We start from the raw sequence: 18,142 nt of genomic DNA on the forward strand, positions 1-18,142 counted from the left end.
ATCACTGGTTTGAATATTTAAGCCACTTCTTGATGGCGTCTTCACAATGTCCATGGTAGATCTAATGCCTGGGAAAAGGTTTTTGTACCTTCTACTGACTGACAAGTTCCCACAATGAGATCTTTTGCTGTGTTGTCAGCTGTTTAGAGACCAAAAAATGTCAGTAAAATCCTCCTAGAACAGCGACACTTCCTCTAGGGTTCAGAATAGCTGTAAATGATGGCTGCCAAGCGCTGACTACTATGTAACATGGGTGAAATGTGATCAAGTGATTCTGAGCACAACCACAGCCCAAATTTTAAGAAGGTGCTCACACTTATGCAACCACATTATTTTAATATTGATATTTTTTTTCTCCTCTCAAAATGTTTTCAGTTTGTTCCTTAACAGATTTGTACAGATTATGGGCGACATTAAGTGGGAGAAAAAAGTTCTGAATTGATTCCTGTTTGTAGCATTTATTTTTCCATGACAAAAACATGGCATTTTACTGGGGTGTGTAAACTTTTATATCCCCTGTATGTAAGCACTCTAAGCAGTATATTATAGACACTAGATTACTTTGTTTTGTTTGTAGCGAAACGTTATTCTATGTAAGCACTATATGGTAGTAGTAAGGAGGGCATTTCACCAGTTTCAGCATGTTAGCCTGGTGACATCGTGGAATAGTGTCTGCGGGGCTCGGTAAAACAAAGTTTTAATATTTTAATTTCTCCTCTCTATTGTGGAGATAATGTCTTGTAATTTTTTAGGTTATAATTTGTTATAGATTAACTGGGCATTACCAGAGATTTGTCTCTGCGGTCGTGTACTTCTTCCCCCACATGAGGTTGACCAATCATAAGCAGGTAGGGTCATGCAGGGCCGAAAAGAACACGCCCCCCTCTGCTCACTGATCTCTTCAGCTCCTGTGGAGAGATACAGCAGAGCTGAGCTATGCACCATTAAACACTTCCAGATCTCATATTACAGTGCTGTCAGCTTTCACACTCCCCCACACTAACAGCCGTGAAATGGGATCTGGAAGTCTTTGTATTGATACATAGATCAACTCTGCTGTATCTGTATCTGCCTTCTAGTAAGTGTTTTATCCCACTCCAGTGCTAGATTATTGGCAAAACTGATCAGAACTGTTGTATCATGTACTTTATCATGTTGCTTTCTTGTGTTTATTTTACCTCAGTGCTGGATTCTCAGCAACATGGATCAGTACTGCTGCATAATTTCCTCCATGCTGCTCCTTTCTAGTATGTTTATTATCCCACCCCAGAGCTGGATTCACACCCACACTACTCAGTAGTGGTGTGTAATGTCCTCCATGCTGCTGCTCGCTAGTAAATTTTTTATTATACTCTAGAGCTGGATTCATACCTACACTATTCAGTACTGTTGTATATTTTCCTCAATGCTGCTGCTTTTTAGATAATATTTTATTCCACTGCAGAACTGGATTCACACCTACACTACTCAGTACTGTTGTATAATTTCCTCCATGCTGCTGCTTTCTAGTATTTATTTTATTCTACCCCTTAGCTGGATTCACACATACACTACTCAGTACAGGTGTATACTATTCTCCATGCTGCTGCTTTCAAGTAAGTATTTTATTTCCCCCCAGAGCTGGAGTCACATGCACACTACTGAGTACATGTGTGTATTGTCATGCTTCCACTGCTGTTTCTGAGCCTGTAATACATAAAGACAGGAGAGCAGGACCTGTTTATGTCTGTGTGTATTATATAAGAGACATCATAGCAGCTCATCTCCACCCAGTAGCTAACAGACAGCTGAAAATTAGATATAGAGTCTGCAGAGGGGAAACAGGTGAAAAATGCAGGATACAAATCACAAAGCATTCAGAAGTTTGGCATTTGGCCCAGCACTCTCCAATTTTCCCCCTCACTGGACTCTATAGGTAAGAGGAATATTTTATCGTCATGATTAGTCCATGCTCTTGTGACCAGGACAATGTAATATTCGTGACCCGTCTCCTGCGAGAGCGAATTTATCGTTGTATTCACACAATGATTCTGTGCGAAGATAAATGACGCCATTACCATTCGCTCTACGTCCTGACCCCGGACACCACTGCTCTGTCACCTACATTTAAAGTCTGCGCACATCAGCACATGGACAGAAGGTGAGGAGGGAAAGTTCTAGAAAAAGTTTCTTTTTCACACTTTGCCTCTGCAGTGTTTTTCCACTTTTAGGGTATGTGCCCACGATTAGGAACTGCTGCGAGTTTGACGCTGCACATATATGAAGCCTCGGACCCGCACCGGTCTGCTGTTACAGCATAGTGGATGGGATTTCAAGAAATCCCATGCCCACTATGCGTCCTCAGACGCCCATGGATCACACACGGAGACTGACATGCGGCGCATCTCTCCAGACTGCAGCATGTCAATTTCTTTTGTGGAGACGCGAGTCTCTGCAAGAGAAATTACAGTTGTGCTCAAAAGTTTACACACCCCGGCAGAATTTTTGCTTTCTTGGCCTTTTTTCATAGAATATGAATGATAACACCAAAACTTTTTCTCCACTCATGGTTAGTGGTTGGGTGAAGCCATTTTTAAATCATAATGACAACTCAAAACATCCAAATGACCCTGATCAAAAGTTCACATCATACCCTGGTGATTTTCGCCTGATAACATGCACAGAAGTTGACACAAATGAGTATGACTGGCTACTAAAGGTAACATCCTCACCTGTGACCTGTTTGCTTGTAATCAGTGTGTGAGCATAAAAGCTGAGTGAGTTTATGGGATCCAGACAGACTCTTGCATCTTTCATCCAGCCACTGATGTTTCTGGATTGTGAGTCATGGGGAAAGCAAAAGAATTGTCAACGGATCTATGGGAAAACGTAGTTGAACTGTATAAAACAGGAAAGGGATACAAAAAGACATCCAAGGGATTGATAATGCCAGTCAGCAGCGTTTAAACTGTGATTAACAAATGGAAAAATAAGGGGCTCATTCAAAACAAAACCACGGTCAGGTAGACCAACAAAAATATTATCCACATCTGCCAGGAAAATTGTTCAGGATGCAAAGACCCAAGAGGTATATGGCAGTGCAGTCGCCCATGACAATAGGATTTGATACAGACTATATGTATGACCGAGCTGCGATCCAGAGGAACATTTACTTCAGGAGTTTTTGGAAAATATAGATCTTTTATGTTGAATTTTCTTGGGTCACTGCCTCTCTGTCGCACTGTGTGAACAACTCTGCACTACATTTGTTACCGACTTTCGGGGAGAATTTCATGTCAATTGCATCTTTTAAAACAGATATACTTAGTATTGATCGCGTCTCTAATTTTCTATGTCAATATTTCTTTGCTTTGTCAATTTTTTTTCTGTTAAGGACCCACCAGTTAGAGAGATAAATGTTATATCAGTTCCCAGATAATCAGTTCTCACTATTTCCCCCTCTGCCACTTCTCTTTTCTCTCCGTTGACCTAAGGACAATATTTATCCTGATTACTGTCAAGACGTTCAGTGCAGTCATCTGTGGAGCCGCAGTGACAGCGCTGAGGACTTATATCCACCCGTCTGACCATAATTACCTCGGTCATCGACGGTAGACGGATAATCGCATGGTCTCCAACTCTCTACAAGGGAACGTCCAAGAATTATCTTCTGTATCAATCTGTTTGTGACGGCACAAGATCAAGTATCAGCGGATTGTAATGAAAGGCATGCTCCAGTTTGGATAAACACTTCTAATATTGATGGCGGCATCCTCAGTGATGTCACCGCTGATCTCTAGTGATGGATAGGAGGCATCCTCAGTGATGTCACCGCTGATCTCTGGTGATGGATAGGAGGCATTCTCAGTGATGTCACCTCTGATCTCTAGTGATGGATAGGAGGCATCCTCAGTGATGTCACCGCTGATCTCTGGTGATGGATAGGAGGCATTCTCAGTGATGTCACCGCTGATCTCTAGTGATGGATAGGAGGCATTCTCAGTGATGTCACTGCTGATCTCTAGTGATGGATAGGAGGCATTCTCAGTGATGTCACCTCTGATCTCTGGTGATGGATAGGAGACATTCTCAGTGATGTCACCTCTGATCTCTAGTGATGGATAGGAGGCATTCTCAGTGATGTCACCTCTGATCTCTAGTGATGGATAGGAGACATTCTCAGTGATGTCACCTCTGATCTCTAGTGATGGATAGGAGGCATTCTCAGTGATGTCACTGCTGATCTCTAGTGATGGATAGGAGGCATTCTCAGTGATGTCACCTCTGATCTCTGGTGATGGATAGGAGGCATTCTCAGTGATGTCACCTCTGATCTCTAGTGATGGATAGGAGGCATTCTCAGTGATGTCACCGCTGATCTCTAGTGATGGATAGGAGGCATTCTCAGTGATGTCACTGCTGATCTCTAGTGATGGATAGGAGGCATTCTCAGTGATGTCACCTCTGATCTCTGGTGATGGATAGGAGACATTCTCAGTGATGTCACCTCTGATCTCTAGTGATGGATAGGAGGCATTCTCAGTGATGTCACCTCTGATCTCTAGTGATGGATAGGAGACATTCTCAGTGATGTCACCTCTGATCTCTGGTGATGGATAGGAGGCATTCTCAGTGATGTCACCGCTGATCTCTAGTGATGGATAGGAGGCATTCTCAGTGATGTCACTGCTGATCTCTAGTGATGGATAGGAGGCATTCTCAGTGATGTCACCTCTGATCTCTGGTGATGGATAGGAGACATTCTCAGTGATGTCACCTCTGATCTCTAGTGATGGATAGGAGGCATTCTCAGTGATGTCACCTCTGATCTCTAGTGATGGATAGGAGGCATTCTCAGTGATGTCACCGCTGATCTCTAGTGATGGATAGGAGACATTCTCAGTGATGTCACCTCTGATCTCTAGTGATGGATTGGAGGCATTCTCAGTGATGTCACCTCTGATTTCTGGTGATGGATTGGAGGCATTCTCAGTGATGTCACCGCTGATCTCTGGTGATGGATAGGAGGCATTCTCAGTGATGTCACTGCTGATCTCTAGTGATGGATAGGAGGCATTCTCAGTGATGTCACCTCTGATCTCTGGTGATGGATAGGAGGCATTCTCAGTGATGTCACCTCTGATCTCTAGTGATGGATAGGAGGCATTCTCAGTGATGTCACCGCTGATCTCTAGTGATGGATAGGAGGCATTCTCAGTGATGTCACTGCTGATCTCTAGTGATGGATAGGAGGCATTCTCAGTGATGTCACCTCTGATCTCTGGTGATGGATAGGAGACATTCTCAGTGATGTCACCTCTGATCTCTAGTGATGGATAGGAGGCATTCTCAGTGATGTCACCTCTGATCTCTAGTGATGGATAGGAGACATTCTCAGTGATGTCACCTCTGATCTCTGGTGATGGATAGGAGGCATTCTCAGTGATGTCACCGCTGATCTCTAGTGATGGATAGGAGGCATTCTCAGTGATGTCACTGCTGATCTCTAGTGATGGATAGGAGGCATTCTCAGTGATGTCACCTCTGATCTCTGGTGATGGATAGGAGACATTCTCAGTGATGTCACCTCTGATCTCTAGTGATGGATAGGAGGCATTCTCAGTGATGTCACCTCTGATCTCTAGTGATGGATAGGAGGCATTCTCAGTGATGTCACCGCTGATCTCTAGTGATGGATAGGAGACATTCTCAGTGATGTCACCTCTGATCTCTAGTGATGGATTGGAGGCATTCTCAGTGATGTCACCTCTGATTTCTGGTGATGGATTGGAGGCATTCTCAGTGATGTCACCGCTGATCTCTGGTGATGGATAGGAGGCATTCTCAGTGATGTCACTGCTGATCTCTAGTGATGGATAGGAGGCATTCTCAGTGATGTCACCTCTGATCTCTAGTGATGGATTGGAGGCATTCTCAGTGATGTCACCGCTGATCTCTGGTGATGGATAGGAGGCATTCTCAGTGATGTCACCGCTGATCTCTGGTGATGGATAGGAGGCATTCTCAGTGATGTCACCGCTGATCTCTAGTGATGGATAGGAGGCATTCTCAGTGATGTCACCTCTGATCTCTAGTGATGGATAGGAGGTATTCTCAGTGATGTCACCTCTGATCTCTAGTGATGGATAGGAGGCATTCTCAGTGATGTCACTTCTGATCTCTAGTGATGGATAGGAGGCATTCTCAGTGATGTCACCGCTGATCTCTAGTGATGGAGAGGAGGCATTCTCAGTGATGTCACCTCTGATCTCTGGTGATGGAGAGGAGGTATTCTCAGTGATGTCACCTCTGATCTCTGGTGATGGACAGGAGGCATTCTCAGTGATGTCACCTCTGATCTCTAGTGATGGATAGGAGGCATTCTCAGTGATGTCACCGCTGATCTCTAGTGATGGATAGGAGTTATTCTCAGTGATGTCACCTCTGATCTCTAGTGATGGATAGGAGGCATTCTCAGTGATGTCACCTCTGATCTCTGGTGATGGATAGGAGACATTCTCAGTGATGTCACCTCTGATCTCTGGTGATGGATAGGAGGCATTCTCAGTGATGTCACCTCTGATCTCTGGTGATGGATAGGAGGCATTCTCAGTGATGTCACCGCTGATCTCTAGTGATGGATAGGAGGCATTCTCAGTGATGTCACCTCTGATTTCTAGTGATGGATAGGAGGCATTCTCAGTGATGTCACCGCTGATCTCTAGTGATGGATAGGAGGTATTCTCAGTGATGTCACCTCTGATCTCTAGTGATGGATAGGAGGCATTCTCAGTGATGTCACCGCTGATCTCTAGTGATGGATAGGAGGCATTCTCAGTGATGTCACCGCTGATCTCTGGTGATGGATAGGAGGCATTCTCAGTGATGTCACCTTTGATCTCTAGTGATGGATAGGAGGCATTCTCAGTGATGTCACCTCTGTTCTCTAGTGATGGATAGGAGGCATTCTCATTGATGTCACCTCTGTTCTCTAGTGATGGATAGGAGACATTCTCAGTGATGTCACCTCTGATCTCTGGTGATGGATAGGAGGCATTCTCAGTGATGTCACCTTTGATCTCTAGTGATGGATAGGAGGCATTCTCAGTGATGTCATCGCTGATCTCTGGTGATGGATAGGAGGCATTCTCAGTGATATCACCTCTGTTCTCTAGTGATGGATAGGAGGCATTCTCAGTGATGTCACCTCTGATCTCTAGTGATGGATAGGAGGCATTCTCAGTGATGTCACCGCTGATCTCTGGTGATGGATAGGAGGCATTCTCAGTGATGTCACCGCTGATCTCTGGTGATGGATAGGAGACTTTCTCAGTGATGTCACCGCTGATCTCTGGTGATGGATAGGAGGCATTCTCAGTGATGTCACCGCTGATCTCTAGTGATGGATAGGAGGCATTCTCAGTGATGACACCTCTAATCTCTGGTGATGGATAGGAGGCATTCTCAGTGATGTCACCTCTGTTCTCTAGTGATGGATAGGAGGCATTCTCAGTGATGTCACCGCTGATCTCTAGTGATGGATAGGAGGCATTCTCAGTGATGTCACCTCTGATCTCTAGTGATGGATAGGAGGCATTCTCAGTGATGTCACCTCTGATCTCTGGTGATGGATAGGAGGCATTCTCAGTGATGTCACCGCTGATCTCTAGTGATGGATAGGAGGCATTCTCAGTGATGTCACCTCTGATCTCTAGTGATGGATAGGAGGCATTCTCAGTGATGTCACCTCTGATCTCTAGTGATGGATAGGAGACAATCTCAGTGATGTCACCGCTGATCTCTGGTGATGGATAGGAGGCAATCTCAGTGATGTCACCTCTGATCTCTGGTGATGGATAGGAGGCAATCTCAGTGATGTCACCTCTGATCTCTAGTGATGGATAGGAGACAATCTCAGTGATGTCACCGCTGATCTCTAGTGATGGATAGGAGGCATTATCAGTGATGTCACCGCTGATCTCTGGTGATGGATAGGAGGCATTCTCAGTGATGTCACCGCTGATCTCTGGTGATGGATAGGAGGCAATCTCAGTGATGTCACCTCTGATCTCTGGTGATGGATAGGAGGCATTCTCAGTGATGTCACTGCTGATCTCTGGTGATGGATAGGAGGCATTCTCAGTGAAGTCATCTCTGATCTCTAGTGATGGATAGGAGGCATTCTCAGTGATGTCACCTCTGATCTCTAGTGATGGATAGGAGGCATTCTCAGTGATGTCACGTCTGATCTCTAGTGATGGATAGGAGACATTCTCAGTGATGTCACCTCTGATCTCTAGTGATGGATAGGAGGCATTCTCAGTGATGTCACGTCTGATCTCTAGTGATGGATAGGAGACATTCTCAGTGATGTCACCTCTGATCTCTAGTGATGGATAGGAGACATTCTCAGTGATGTCACCTCTGATCTCTAGTGATGGATAGGAGACATCCTCAGTGATGTCACCTCTGATCTCTAGTAATAGATAGGAGGCATTCTCAGTGATGTCACCGCTGATCTCTAGTGATGGATATGAGACATTCTCATTTGTCACCACTGATCTCTGGTGATGGATAGGAGGCATTCTCAGTGATGTCACGTCTGATCTCTAGTGATGGATAGGAGACATTCTCAGTGATGTCACCTCTGATCTCTAGTGATGGATAGGAGATATTCTCAGTGATGTCACCTCTGATCTCTGGTGATGGATAGGAGGCATTCTCAGTGATGTCACCGCTGATCTCTGGTGATGGATAGGAGACATTCTCAGTGATGTCACTGCTGATCTCTGGTGATGGATAGGAGGCATTCTCAGTGATGTCACCGCTGATCTCTGGTGATGGATAGGAGGCATTCTCAGTGATGTCTCCTCTGGTCTCTGGTGATAGATAGGAGATATTCTCAGTGATGTCACCTCTGGTGATGGATAGGAGATATTCTCAGTGATGTCACCGTGGACCTCTAGTGACTGGACTCACAATTACATCGCAGCATGAGAGCCCTGATTTGAAGATTTGCCCTGTTTCAATGTAATTTTAATTTCTGCCTCTTCTTCTTTGTGCAGTGATACAGGGCAGGGTGTTTCGTTACTGCACCCCGGAGGGGACATGGCTCGTCAAAGAAGCCAAGGACAATGTGACCGTTCCCTGGAGGAACCTGACTGAATGTGAGGACCGATGGTTGAAGGTAGGTACTCCCATCAGGATGTAGCACAGATCTCTTTTCTGTACAGTTTATCCTCTTATTCATTACTGCCCCCTGTTGGCTAATGAACTTAGTACGGGCTGTCAAGAGGAGGAGTGGGGGTAGGGAAGTGACAACAGCTTGTGGCACTTTTCTGGATTTTGCAATAAGGCAAATATGGGACAATTTTGCAAATTTTCTACATTTTCTGGGGTCCCTTTAAGGATAAAATACTATGTATTTGGAGTTGTCCCTCGTAGGACTCCTCTATTGCTCCTTTCTCAAAGTCATTCCTAATGCATTGATTGTCCTCCATTATAATGTCACAGGAGGATTAGTCATGGAGGACGGCTCGTGTTCTCAGAAAATGTCACTAAGGCCAATTTATCAAAACCATTAACCTGGCAGTAAAGCATTCTCATCTGGAGTCAGATTCACTGCCGTTACCTGCTGCCGCCTCATCCATCCCATCATGGCTTACCGGACAGATAGCAACCCCCGGGCATCAAACATTGTATTGGCCATCACATATGTCCTACGTCATCAGAAAATGCACAAATCTCATCACCTGTAATAAACTGCAAGATAACTACGTGAAAAGGGATAGAACACCAACATTTATCGGGGATCTCCAGGCATCTGATCTAACTTTTTCATGGTATCACCTTTCCATCCCCGGAGTAATAGACGTGGCAGCAGCTATAGTGATCTCTATTGTGAAAGTTAGAGGAAACAGTTTTGTCATAGAGAAAATTAGTAAAATTCATGAAGATATCTCTGGAGAGGGGACATATCACCCTCTCATTTAACTTATGGGATTAATTATAACTGGGGAAGTGAGAAAGAGCTGACACTTCATCCTATGTAGGACCTCCTGCCTTGAACATTTAATTACAATGGGGTATGTGTTAAGAGGCAGCTACAAAGTCTAGGATTCATATACTCATGACGCATTCACTCACATTGCCATAAGACTAGCCAAACACCTCCAACTTAATATCAGACAGATGGATGATGCTATCCCTGCCATGTTTCATCTCTATAGAAGGGTAAAGTTGTGATTGGAAATTTGACAACAATATCTCCAGCCTGGGACCTCCAGTGGCAAAGAATGTTGGGGATTTCATAAACTTCTAAAAGACGCACATCCCACGTTCAGACCCCATATGAGCTCACCAATGGGAGGTGTGAGCGCGTAACTTTGATTTAATAGCATTTGAAAGCAGAATTTGGATTTTCTACATTTGTCAGTCCTGGAAGGTACAGCCTGCTGTAGTTCTATCCTTTTTCCTAAGGAGTTGTTCTAAGGAATACCTCCCTCCGCTAAGCTCTGAGACATTTCCTTTAAGCTTATGTAATTGTACATAACGTATTGTTTTGTTCCCATTTTGTAACATCTTTGTATACTTTTTGTAAGCACTGCCTACCTTTCTGGATTAAATATATAAAATGTAATAGCTCTGTTCCTCTTGCTCTGTAAACCGCACCCCTGAAGCCATACGCTGCATGTAACGGGTGTCTAATCGGCCTGGACAAATGATTGTTGGTGGCAGCTCGTCTATCACTTGTCTGTCAATTGCGGAATTGTCCTGATGATTGGAGGCAGCAGAGTTGTTTCCCCTGACTACCGTATTTTTCAGACTATAAGAGCACCTGGCCATCATAAGATGCACCAAGGTTTTAGAGGAGGACATTAGGAAAAAAAAACTGAAGCAAAAAATGTCAATTCTGTACTTAATATTCCCTATTCTGGTAAATCTGGTCCCCTCATCCCCATCCTGATACACATGGCCCCCTTATCCCTATCCTGATATGCATGCCTCCTCATCCCCATCCTGGTATGCATGCCTCCTCATCCCCATCCTGTTATTCATGGTCCCATCCTTATCCTGGTTATGATTGGCCCCATCCTGGTCCTGGTATGCATGGTCCCATCCTTATAATTGGCCCTACCCCCATCCTGGCATGCATGGCCCCAGAGAAGATTAAAAAAAACCAAAACATTACACTTACCTTCCTGCGCTCCCTCGCAGCGTCCTGATCCGGTGCCAGCAACTGCTTTATGCTTGTAAGCAGTGCATGGCAGGGACGACATGTGCTGCACACAAGCAGAGCACAGCGTCCGGAATACTCCCAGGGACTGTGCATTGCAGAGAGCAGCGAGTATTCATTGTTCTTCAGTAGCGCGCAGTGTCAGCCACCGGCTTCCTGCTGCGATCGGCGGTCACGTGTGCCGATACGTAAGAGAAATGAATACTCTGAATATTCTGATGGCTGACACTGCGCGCTACTAAAGAGCAATGCATACTCACTCCCGGCGAGTATTCTGGCAACTGTGCAATGCAGGAAATCATAGAATCATAGAATCGTAGAGTTGGAAGGGACCTCCTGGGCCATCTGGTCCAACCCCCTGCTCAAAGCAGGATTCGCTAAATCATCCCAGTCAGATGTCTGTCCAGCCTCTGTTTGAAGGCTTCCATTGAAGGAGAACTCACCACTTCTCGTGGCAGCCTGTTCCACTCATTGATCACTCTAACTGTCAAAAAGTTTTTTCTAATATCTAATCTGTGTCTCCTCCCATTCAGTTTCATCCCATTGCTTCTAGTCTTTCCTTGTGCAAATGAGAATAAAATTGATCCTTCTACAATGTGACAGCCCTTTAGATATTTGTAGACAGCTATTAAGTCTCCTCTCAGTCTTCTCTTTTGCAAACTAAACATTCCCAAATCCTGCAACCTTTCCTCATAAGACAGGGTTTGCAGACCGGTCACCATTCTGGTCGCTCTTTTCTGAACTTGCTCCAGTTTGTTGATGTCTTTTTTAAAATGTGGTGCCCAAAACTGGACACAATATTCCAGATGAGGTCTGACCAAAGAGGAGTAGAGGGAAATAATGACTTCACGTGATCTAGACTGTATGCTTCTGTTAATACATCCTAGAATTGCATTTGCCTTTTTTGCTGCTGCATCACACTGTTGACTCATATTCAGTCTGTGATCTATTAGTATACCCAAGTCTTTTTCACATGTGCTGTCACTTAGCCCTATTCCTCCCATTCTATATATGCTTTTTTCATTTTTATTGCCCAGATGTAGTACTTTGCATTTCTCCCTGTTAAAAACCATTCTGTTAGTTGCTGCCCACTTCTCCAGGTTATTTAAATCTTTTTGAATCCTCTCTCTCTCTTCTCTAGTATTAGCTATCCCTCCTAGCTTTGTGTCATCAGCAAATTTAATCAGTTTACCCTCAATTCCTTCATCTAAATCGTTGATAAAGATGTTGAACAATACAGGGCCCAGGACAGAGCCCTGTGGTACCCCACTTGAGACATTCTTCCAACTGGATGTGCAGCCATTTACGACCACTCTTTGGGTCCGATCACTAAGCCAGTTATGAATCCACCTAACAGTTGCCTTGTCCATTCCATACTTAGTCATTTTTTCAATAAGGATTGTATGAGAGACTTTGTCAAATGCTTTGCTGAAGTCAAGATATACTATATCTACAGCATTTCCTTGATCCACCCAATCAGTGATACCGTCATAGAAGGAAATTAAGTTAGTCTGACATGACTTATTAGTTACAAACCCATGCTGACTCTGTTTGATCACTTCATTCTTATCCAGGTATTGACATACAGGTTGTTTAATAATTTGTTCAAAGATCTTTCCTGGTATAGAAGTCAGACTCACCGGCCTATAGTTGCCTGGGTCCACCTTCTTCCCCTTTTTGAAGATAGGAACAACATTTGCTCTTCTCCAGTCTTCTGGCACTTCTCCTGTTCTCCAAGAATTTTCAAAGATTATGGAGAGGGGTTCAAAAATTTCTTCTGCTATCTCCTTCAGTACTCTGGGGTGTAATTCATCTGGACCTGGAGACTTGAATTCATTTAGGTTAGCTAAGTGTTTCCTCACTATCTTTCTGTTTATAGATATCCTGGATTCTTCTATACCCTTAATAGGACAGTGAATAACAGTTGGTGTTACATTTCCTTTCTGAGAGAAAACAGATGCAAAATAGGAATTTAAAAGTTCAGCCTTCTCAACATCCTGTCTTACCATTTCATCATTTTCATCCTGTAAAAATCCTATAGCATCTTTGACTTTTCTTTTACTTTTGACATATCCCCAAAATCCTTTATTATTGCTTTTGACATCTCTTGCAAGCCTCAATTCATTTTCAGCTTTAGCTAATCTGATTTGTGCCCTGCAGGTTCTGCAGACAGCATTATATTCTTATATTCATTTCTCTTTAGCAGCAGGCACAGGAGTTAGCCGCAGCCACCGACTCCTGCCTCTGTGACCCGCTGCTTCGCCGAAACCGCTCCCCCACCTCCCTACCACAGCCAGAGCCGGTACATCCGGACTATAAGATGCACCCCCCATTTTGGGAGGAAAAAAGTGCATCTTATAGTCTGAAAAATCCGGTAATTGGTGGCAGCGGTGGGATCTGCGTGGCTCCCCTGCTGTTATCCCTGTCTCTGTATCACTGTGGTGCAGATTAATTTTGCAATATTGTGACACTTTGTGATTAGCTAGTAAAATAGCTGAGAGTGGGGGGAGAAATCTCCATGTGACCCGAAGAAGCAGCCCCTTGAATTGTAGCATGGTGAACACAAATATATATCAGACAGCTGCTTACTGTAGTAAGAAAAGTATAGAAAATTTAGGGAAATGTCAATGTCACAACCAGAAGTGACAGTGGCCCCATGCTTCATTGCATTTCCTCAATTTTTGACTTTTTGATTTGCGACAAATCCATCAAACAATTTGCACCTTTTTCATGTTGTTTTTTTGTGGTTTAGTTTTCTGGTATTTTCATCGTTGTGGACTCTTCAGATATTTTTGAAGGATTCATGACTGTTCCTGCTAAAGAATCGAAGAATCGTAAAACCAGATAAAGACAAAAAAAAATGTGGACCTTTGAGATAAACTCATGAATGATGGGCTCCATTTACATGAATTTGGCACAAAAAAGTCAACAAAAAACAAAAATCAAAAAAGAAAAGTGACTTTAAAAAAGCTAATGAGGTCAAAATCTGTGACGTGACAAATGGAGAAACAAGTCAGAACTGATCCACATTCCTACAGGAGTGATGCCTCGGATATGCCTGTTAGCTAAAAGGGGCGTCCATCCTGAAAGACCCCCGAGACCTCCCACAAAAGGACAAATCTGACACTGCCTCATTATTACAGTAAGTGTAGGTGACGTACCACACACCAGCAGGCCACGCAAAAAGTATTGCCCGTTATATGTGCCGTCACCTAATCAGACGTCTGTGCTCATCCCCAGGTGCAGCCAGAGGAGCAACTATCATCCCTGTCCATCATCTACACCGTGGGATACTCCCTGTCCTTCTCCGCACTCGTCATTGCCACATTCATCCTGGTAATATTCAGGTAACTGGAAAATATTGATGATCCTGCCTGCTATAACCTGGGTATAATTATATAATGTACAGGACTGTTATCGGCAGGGGAGGGGGGATATTGTAAAGTGAGAAACTTCATCAATTAACAAAGTGACTGAAGAAATGAGAAATGTAAATCCCATCAGTATCTGATGACCGCCCGTCACCTCCATCATCAGTATCTGGTGACCGCCCGTCACCTCCATCATCAGTATCTGGTGACCGCCCGTCACCTTCATCATCAGTATCTGGTGACCGCCCGTCACCTACATCATCAGTATCTGGTGACCACCCGTCACCTCCATCATCAGTATCTGGTGACCGCCCGTCACCTTCATCATCAGTATCTGGTGACCGCCCTTCACCTCCATCATCAGTATCTGGTGACCGCCCGTCACCTCCATCATCAGTATCTGGTGACCGACCGTCACCTTCATCATCAGTATCTGGTGACCGCCCTTCACCTCCATCATCAGTATCTGGTGACCGCCCTTCACCTCCATCATCAGTATCTGGTGACCGCCCTTCACCTCCATCATCAGTATCTGGTGACTGCCCATCACCTCCATCATCAGTATCTGGTGACCACCTGTCACCTCCATCATCAGTATCTGGTGACCCCCTGTCACCTCCATCATCAGTATCTGGTGACCGCCCGTCACCTCCATCATCAGTATCTGGTGACCGTCCGTCACCTCCATCATCAGTATCTGGTGACCGCCCATCACCTCCATCATCAGTATCTGGTGACCGCCCATCACCTCCATCATCAGTATCTGGTGACCGCCCATCACCTCCATCATCAGTATCTGGTGACCACCTGTCACCTCCATCATCAGTATCTGGTGACCGCCCGTCACCTCCATCATCAGTATCTGGTGACCGCCCGTCACCTCCATCATCAGTATCTGGTGACCGCCCGTCACCTCCATCATCAGTATCTGGTGACCGACCGTCGCCGTCATCATCAGTATCTGGTGACCTCCCGTCACCTCCATCATCAGTATCTGGTGACCGACCGTTGCCTCCATCATCAGTATCTGATGACTGCTTGTCACCTCCATCATCAGTATTTGGTAACTGCCCGTCGCCTCTGTCATCAGTATCTGGTGACTGCCCGTCACCTCCATCATCAGTATCTGGTGACCGCCTGTTGCCTCCATCATCAGTATCTGGTGACCTGCAGTCGCCTCCATCATAAATATCTAGTGATGGCCCGTCGCCTCCATCATCAGTATCTGGTAACTGCCCGTCACCTTCATCATCAGTATCTGGTAACTGCCCGTCACCTCCATCATCAGTATCTGGTGACCACCTGTCACCTCCATCATCAGTATCTGGTGACCGTCCATAACCTTCATCATCAGTATCTGGTGACCACCCATCACCTCCATCATCAGTATCTGGTGACCGCCCGTCACCTCCATCATCAGTATCTGGTGACCGCCCATCACCTTCATCATCAGTATCTGGTGACCACCCATCACCTCCATCATCAGTATCTGGTGACCACCTGTCACCTCCATCATCAGTATCTGGTGACCGTCCGTCACCTCCATCATCAGTATCTGGTGACCGCCCGTCGCCTTCATCATCAGTATCTGGTGACCGCCCGTCCCCTCCATCATCAGTATCTGGTGACCGCCCTTCACCTCCATCATCAGTATCTGGTGACCGCCCTTCACCTCCATCATCAGTATCTGGTGACCGCCCTTCACCTCCATCATCAGTATCTGGTGACCGCCCTTCACCTCCATCATCAGTATCTGGTGACCGCCCTTCACCTCCATCATCAGTATCTGTTGACCGCCCGTCAAGTCCATCATCAGTATCTGGTGACCGCCCGTCAAGTCCATCATCAGTATCTGGTGACCGCCCTTCACCTCCATCATCAGTATCTGGTGACCGCCCTTCACCTCCATCATCAGTATCTGGTGACCGCCCATAACCTTCATCATCAGTATCTGGTGACCACCCATCACCTCCATCATCAGTATCTGGTGACCGCCCGTCACCTCCATCATCAGTATCTGGTGACCGCCCATCACCTTCATCATCAGTATCTGGTGACCACCCATCACCTCCATCATCAGTATCTGGTGACCACCTGTCACCTCCATCATCAGTATCTGGTGACCGTCCGTCACCTCCATCATCAGTATCTGGTGACCGCCCGTCGCCTTCATCATCAGTATCTGGTGACCGCCCGTCCCCTCCATCATCAGTATCTGGTGACCGCCCTTCACCTCCATCATCAGTATCTGGTGACCGCCCTTCACCTCCATCATCAGTATCTGGTGACCGCCCTTCACCTCCATCATCAGTATCTGGTGACTGCCCGTCAAGTCCATCATCAGTATCTGGTGACTGCCTATCACCTCCATCATCAGTATCTGGTGACTGCCCGTCACCTCCATCATCAGTATCTGGTGACCGCCCGTTGCCTCCATCATCAGTATCTGGTGACCGCCCTTCACCTCCATCATCAGTATCTGGTGACCGCCCTTAATAAATAATAATAATAAATTTTATTTTTATAGCTCCGACATATTCCGCAGCACTTTACATTTCAGAGGGGATTTGTACAGACAATAGACATTACAGCATAACAATAATCACATACAGTAGATTATAACAAACAACAAGAGGAGTGAGGGCCCTGCTCGCAAGCTTACAGTCTATGAGGAAAGAGGTAGACACGAAAGGTGGGTGGTAACAGTTGCTCTGATTGTATGGACCAGCCATAATGTTAAGTGTGTAACAGTACAGACACAGAGGGCTAATGGATGCATAAAGCATGTGGGACATGATGCTGGGAACCTGGTTATGGTAAAACTTTTGGCTGTGCCACACAGGGATAGATTAGGTTAATGTGTTGAGGCGATAGGCCAGTCTGAATAAATGCGTTTTCAGGACACGCTTAAAATTGTGGGGATTGGGGACTAATCGTATTGACCTGGGAAGTGCATTCCAAAGAATTGGCGCGGCACGTGTAAAGTCTTGGAGACGGGAGTGGGAGGTTCTGACTATTGAGGATACTAACCTCAGGTCATCAGCAGAACGGAGGGCGCGGGTAGGGTGGTATACTGAAACAAGGGAGGAGATGTAGGGTGGTGCTGAGCCATGGAGGGCTTTGTGGGTGAGGGTAATAAGTTTATACTGAATTCTGGAGTGGATGGGTAGCCAGTGTAATGACTGGCACAAGGTAGAGGCATCGGTGTAACGATTGGTGAGGAATATGATCCTGGCTGCAGCATTCAAGACAGATTGGAGGGGGGAGAGTTTGGTAAGAGGGAGACCGATTAGAAGAGAGTTACAATAGTCCAGACGAGAATGAATAAGAGAAACAGTAAGAGTTTTTGCAGAGTCAAAAGTAAGAAAAGGTCGAATTCTAGAAATGTTTTTGAGGTGCAGATGACAAGAGCGAGCCAGTGATCGAATGTGGGGGGCAAAGGAAAGCTCGGAATCAAGTATGACCCCAAGACAGCGGGCATGTTGCTGGGGAGTAATAGTGGAACCACACACAGAAATAGCAATGTCGGGTATAGGTACATTAGTAGAGGGAGGAA

At 45.3% G+C, this 18,142-nt stretch overlaps 1 protein-coding gene across 2 annotated transcripts in view; it reads left to right on the forward strand.

Annotated features, from left to right (window-relative positions):
- Positions 1 to 18,142, forward strand: part of GLP1R (glucagon like peptide 1 receptor) — a 322,308-nt gene that overhangs the window by 225,235 nt on the left and 78,931 nt on the right. For both annotated transcript variants that reach the window (XM_073556283.1, XM_073556282.1), the window contains exons 4-5: positions 9,045 to 9,166; positions 14,456 to 14,562. In XM_073556283.1, the coding sequence (XP_073412384.1) occupies positions 9,045 to 9,166; positions 14,456 to 14,562 (229 nt within the window). The remainder of the gene's footprint in view (positions 1 to 9,044; positions 9,167 to 14,455; positions 14,563 to 18,142) is intronic.

Source organism: Dendrobates tinctorius, unplaced genomic scaffold (genome assembly GCF_039654945.1).
Source record: "Dendrobates tinctorius isolate UK_male_01 unplaced genomic scaffold, ASM3965494v1 ptg000232l, whole genome shotgun sequence".
In the NCBI taxonomy this organism is placed as follows: domain Eukaryota; kingdom Metazoa; phylum Chordata; class Amphibia; order Anura; family Dendrobatidae; genus Dendrobates; species Dendrobates tinctorius.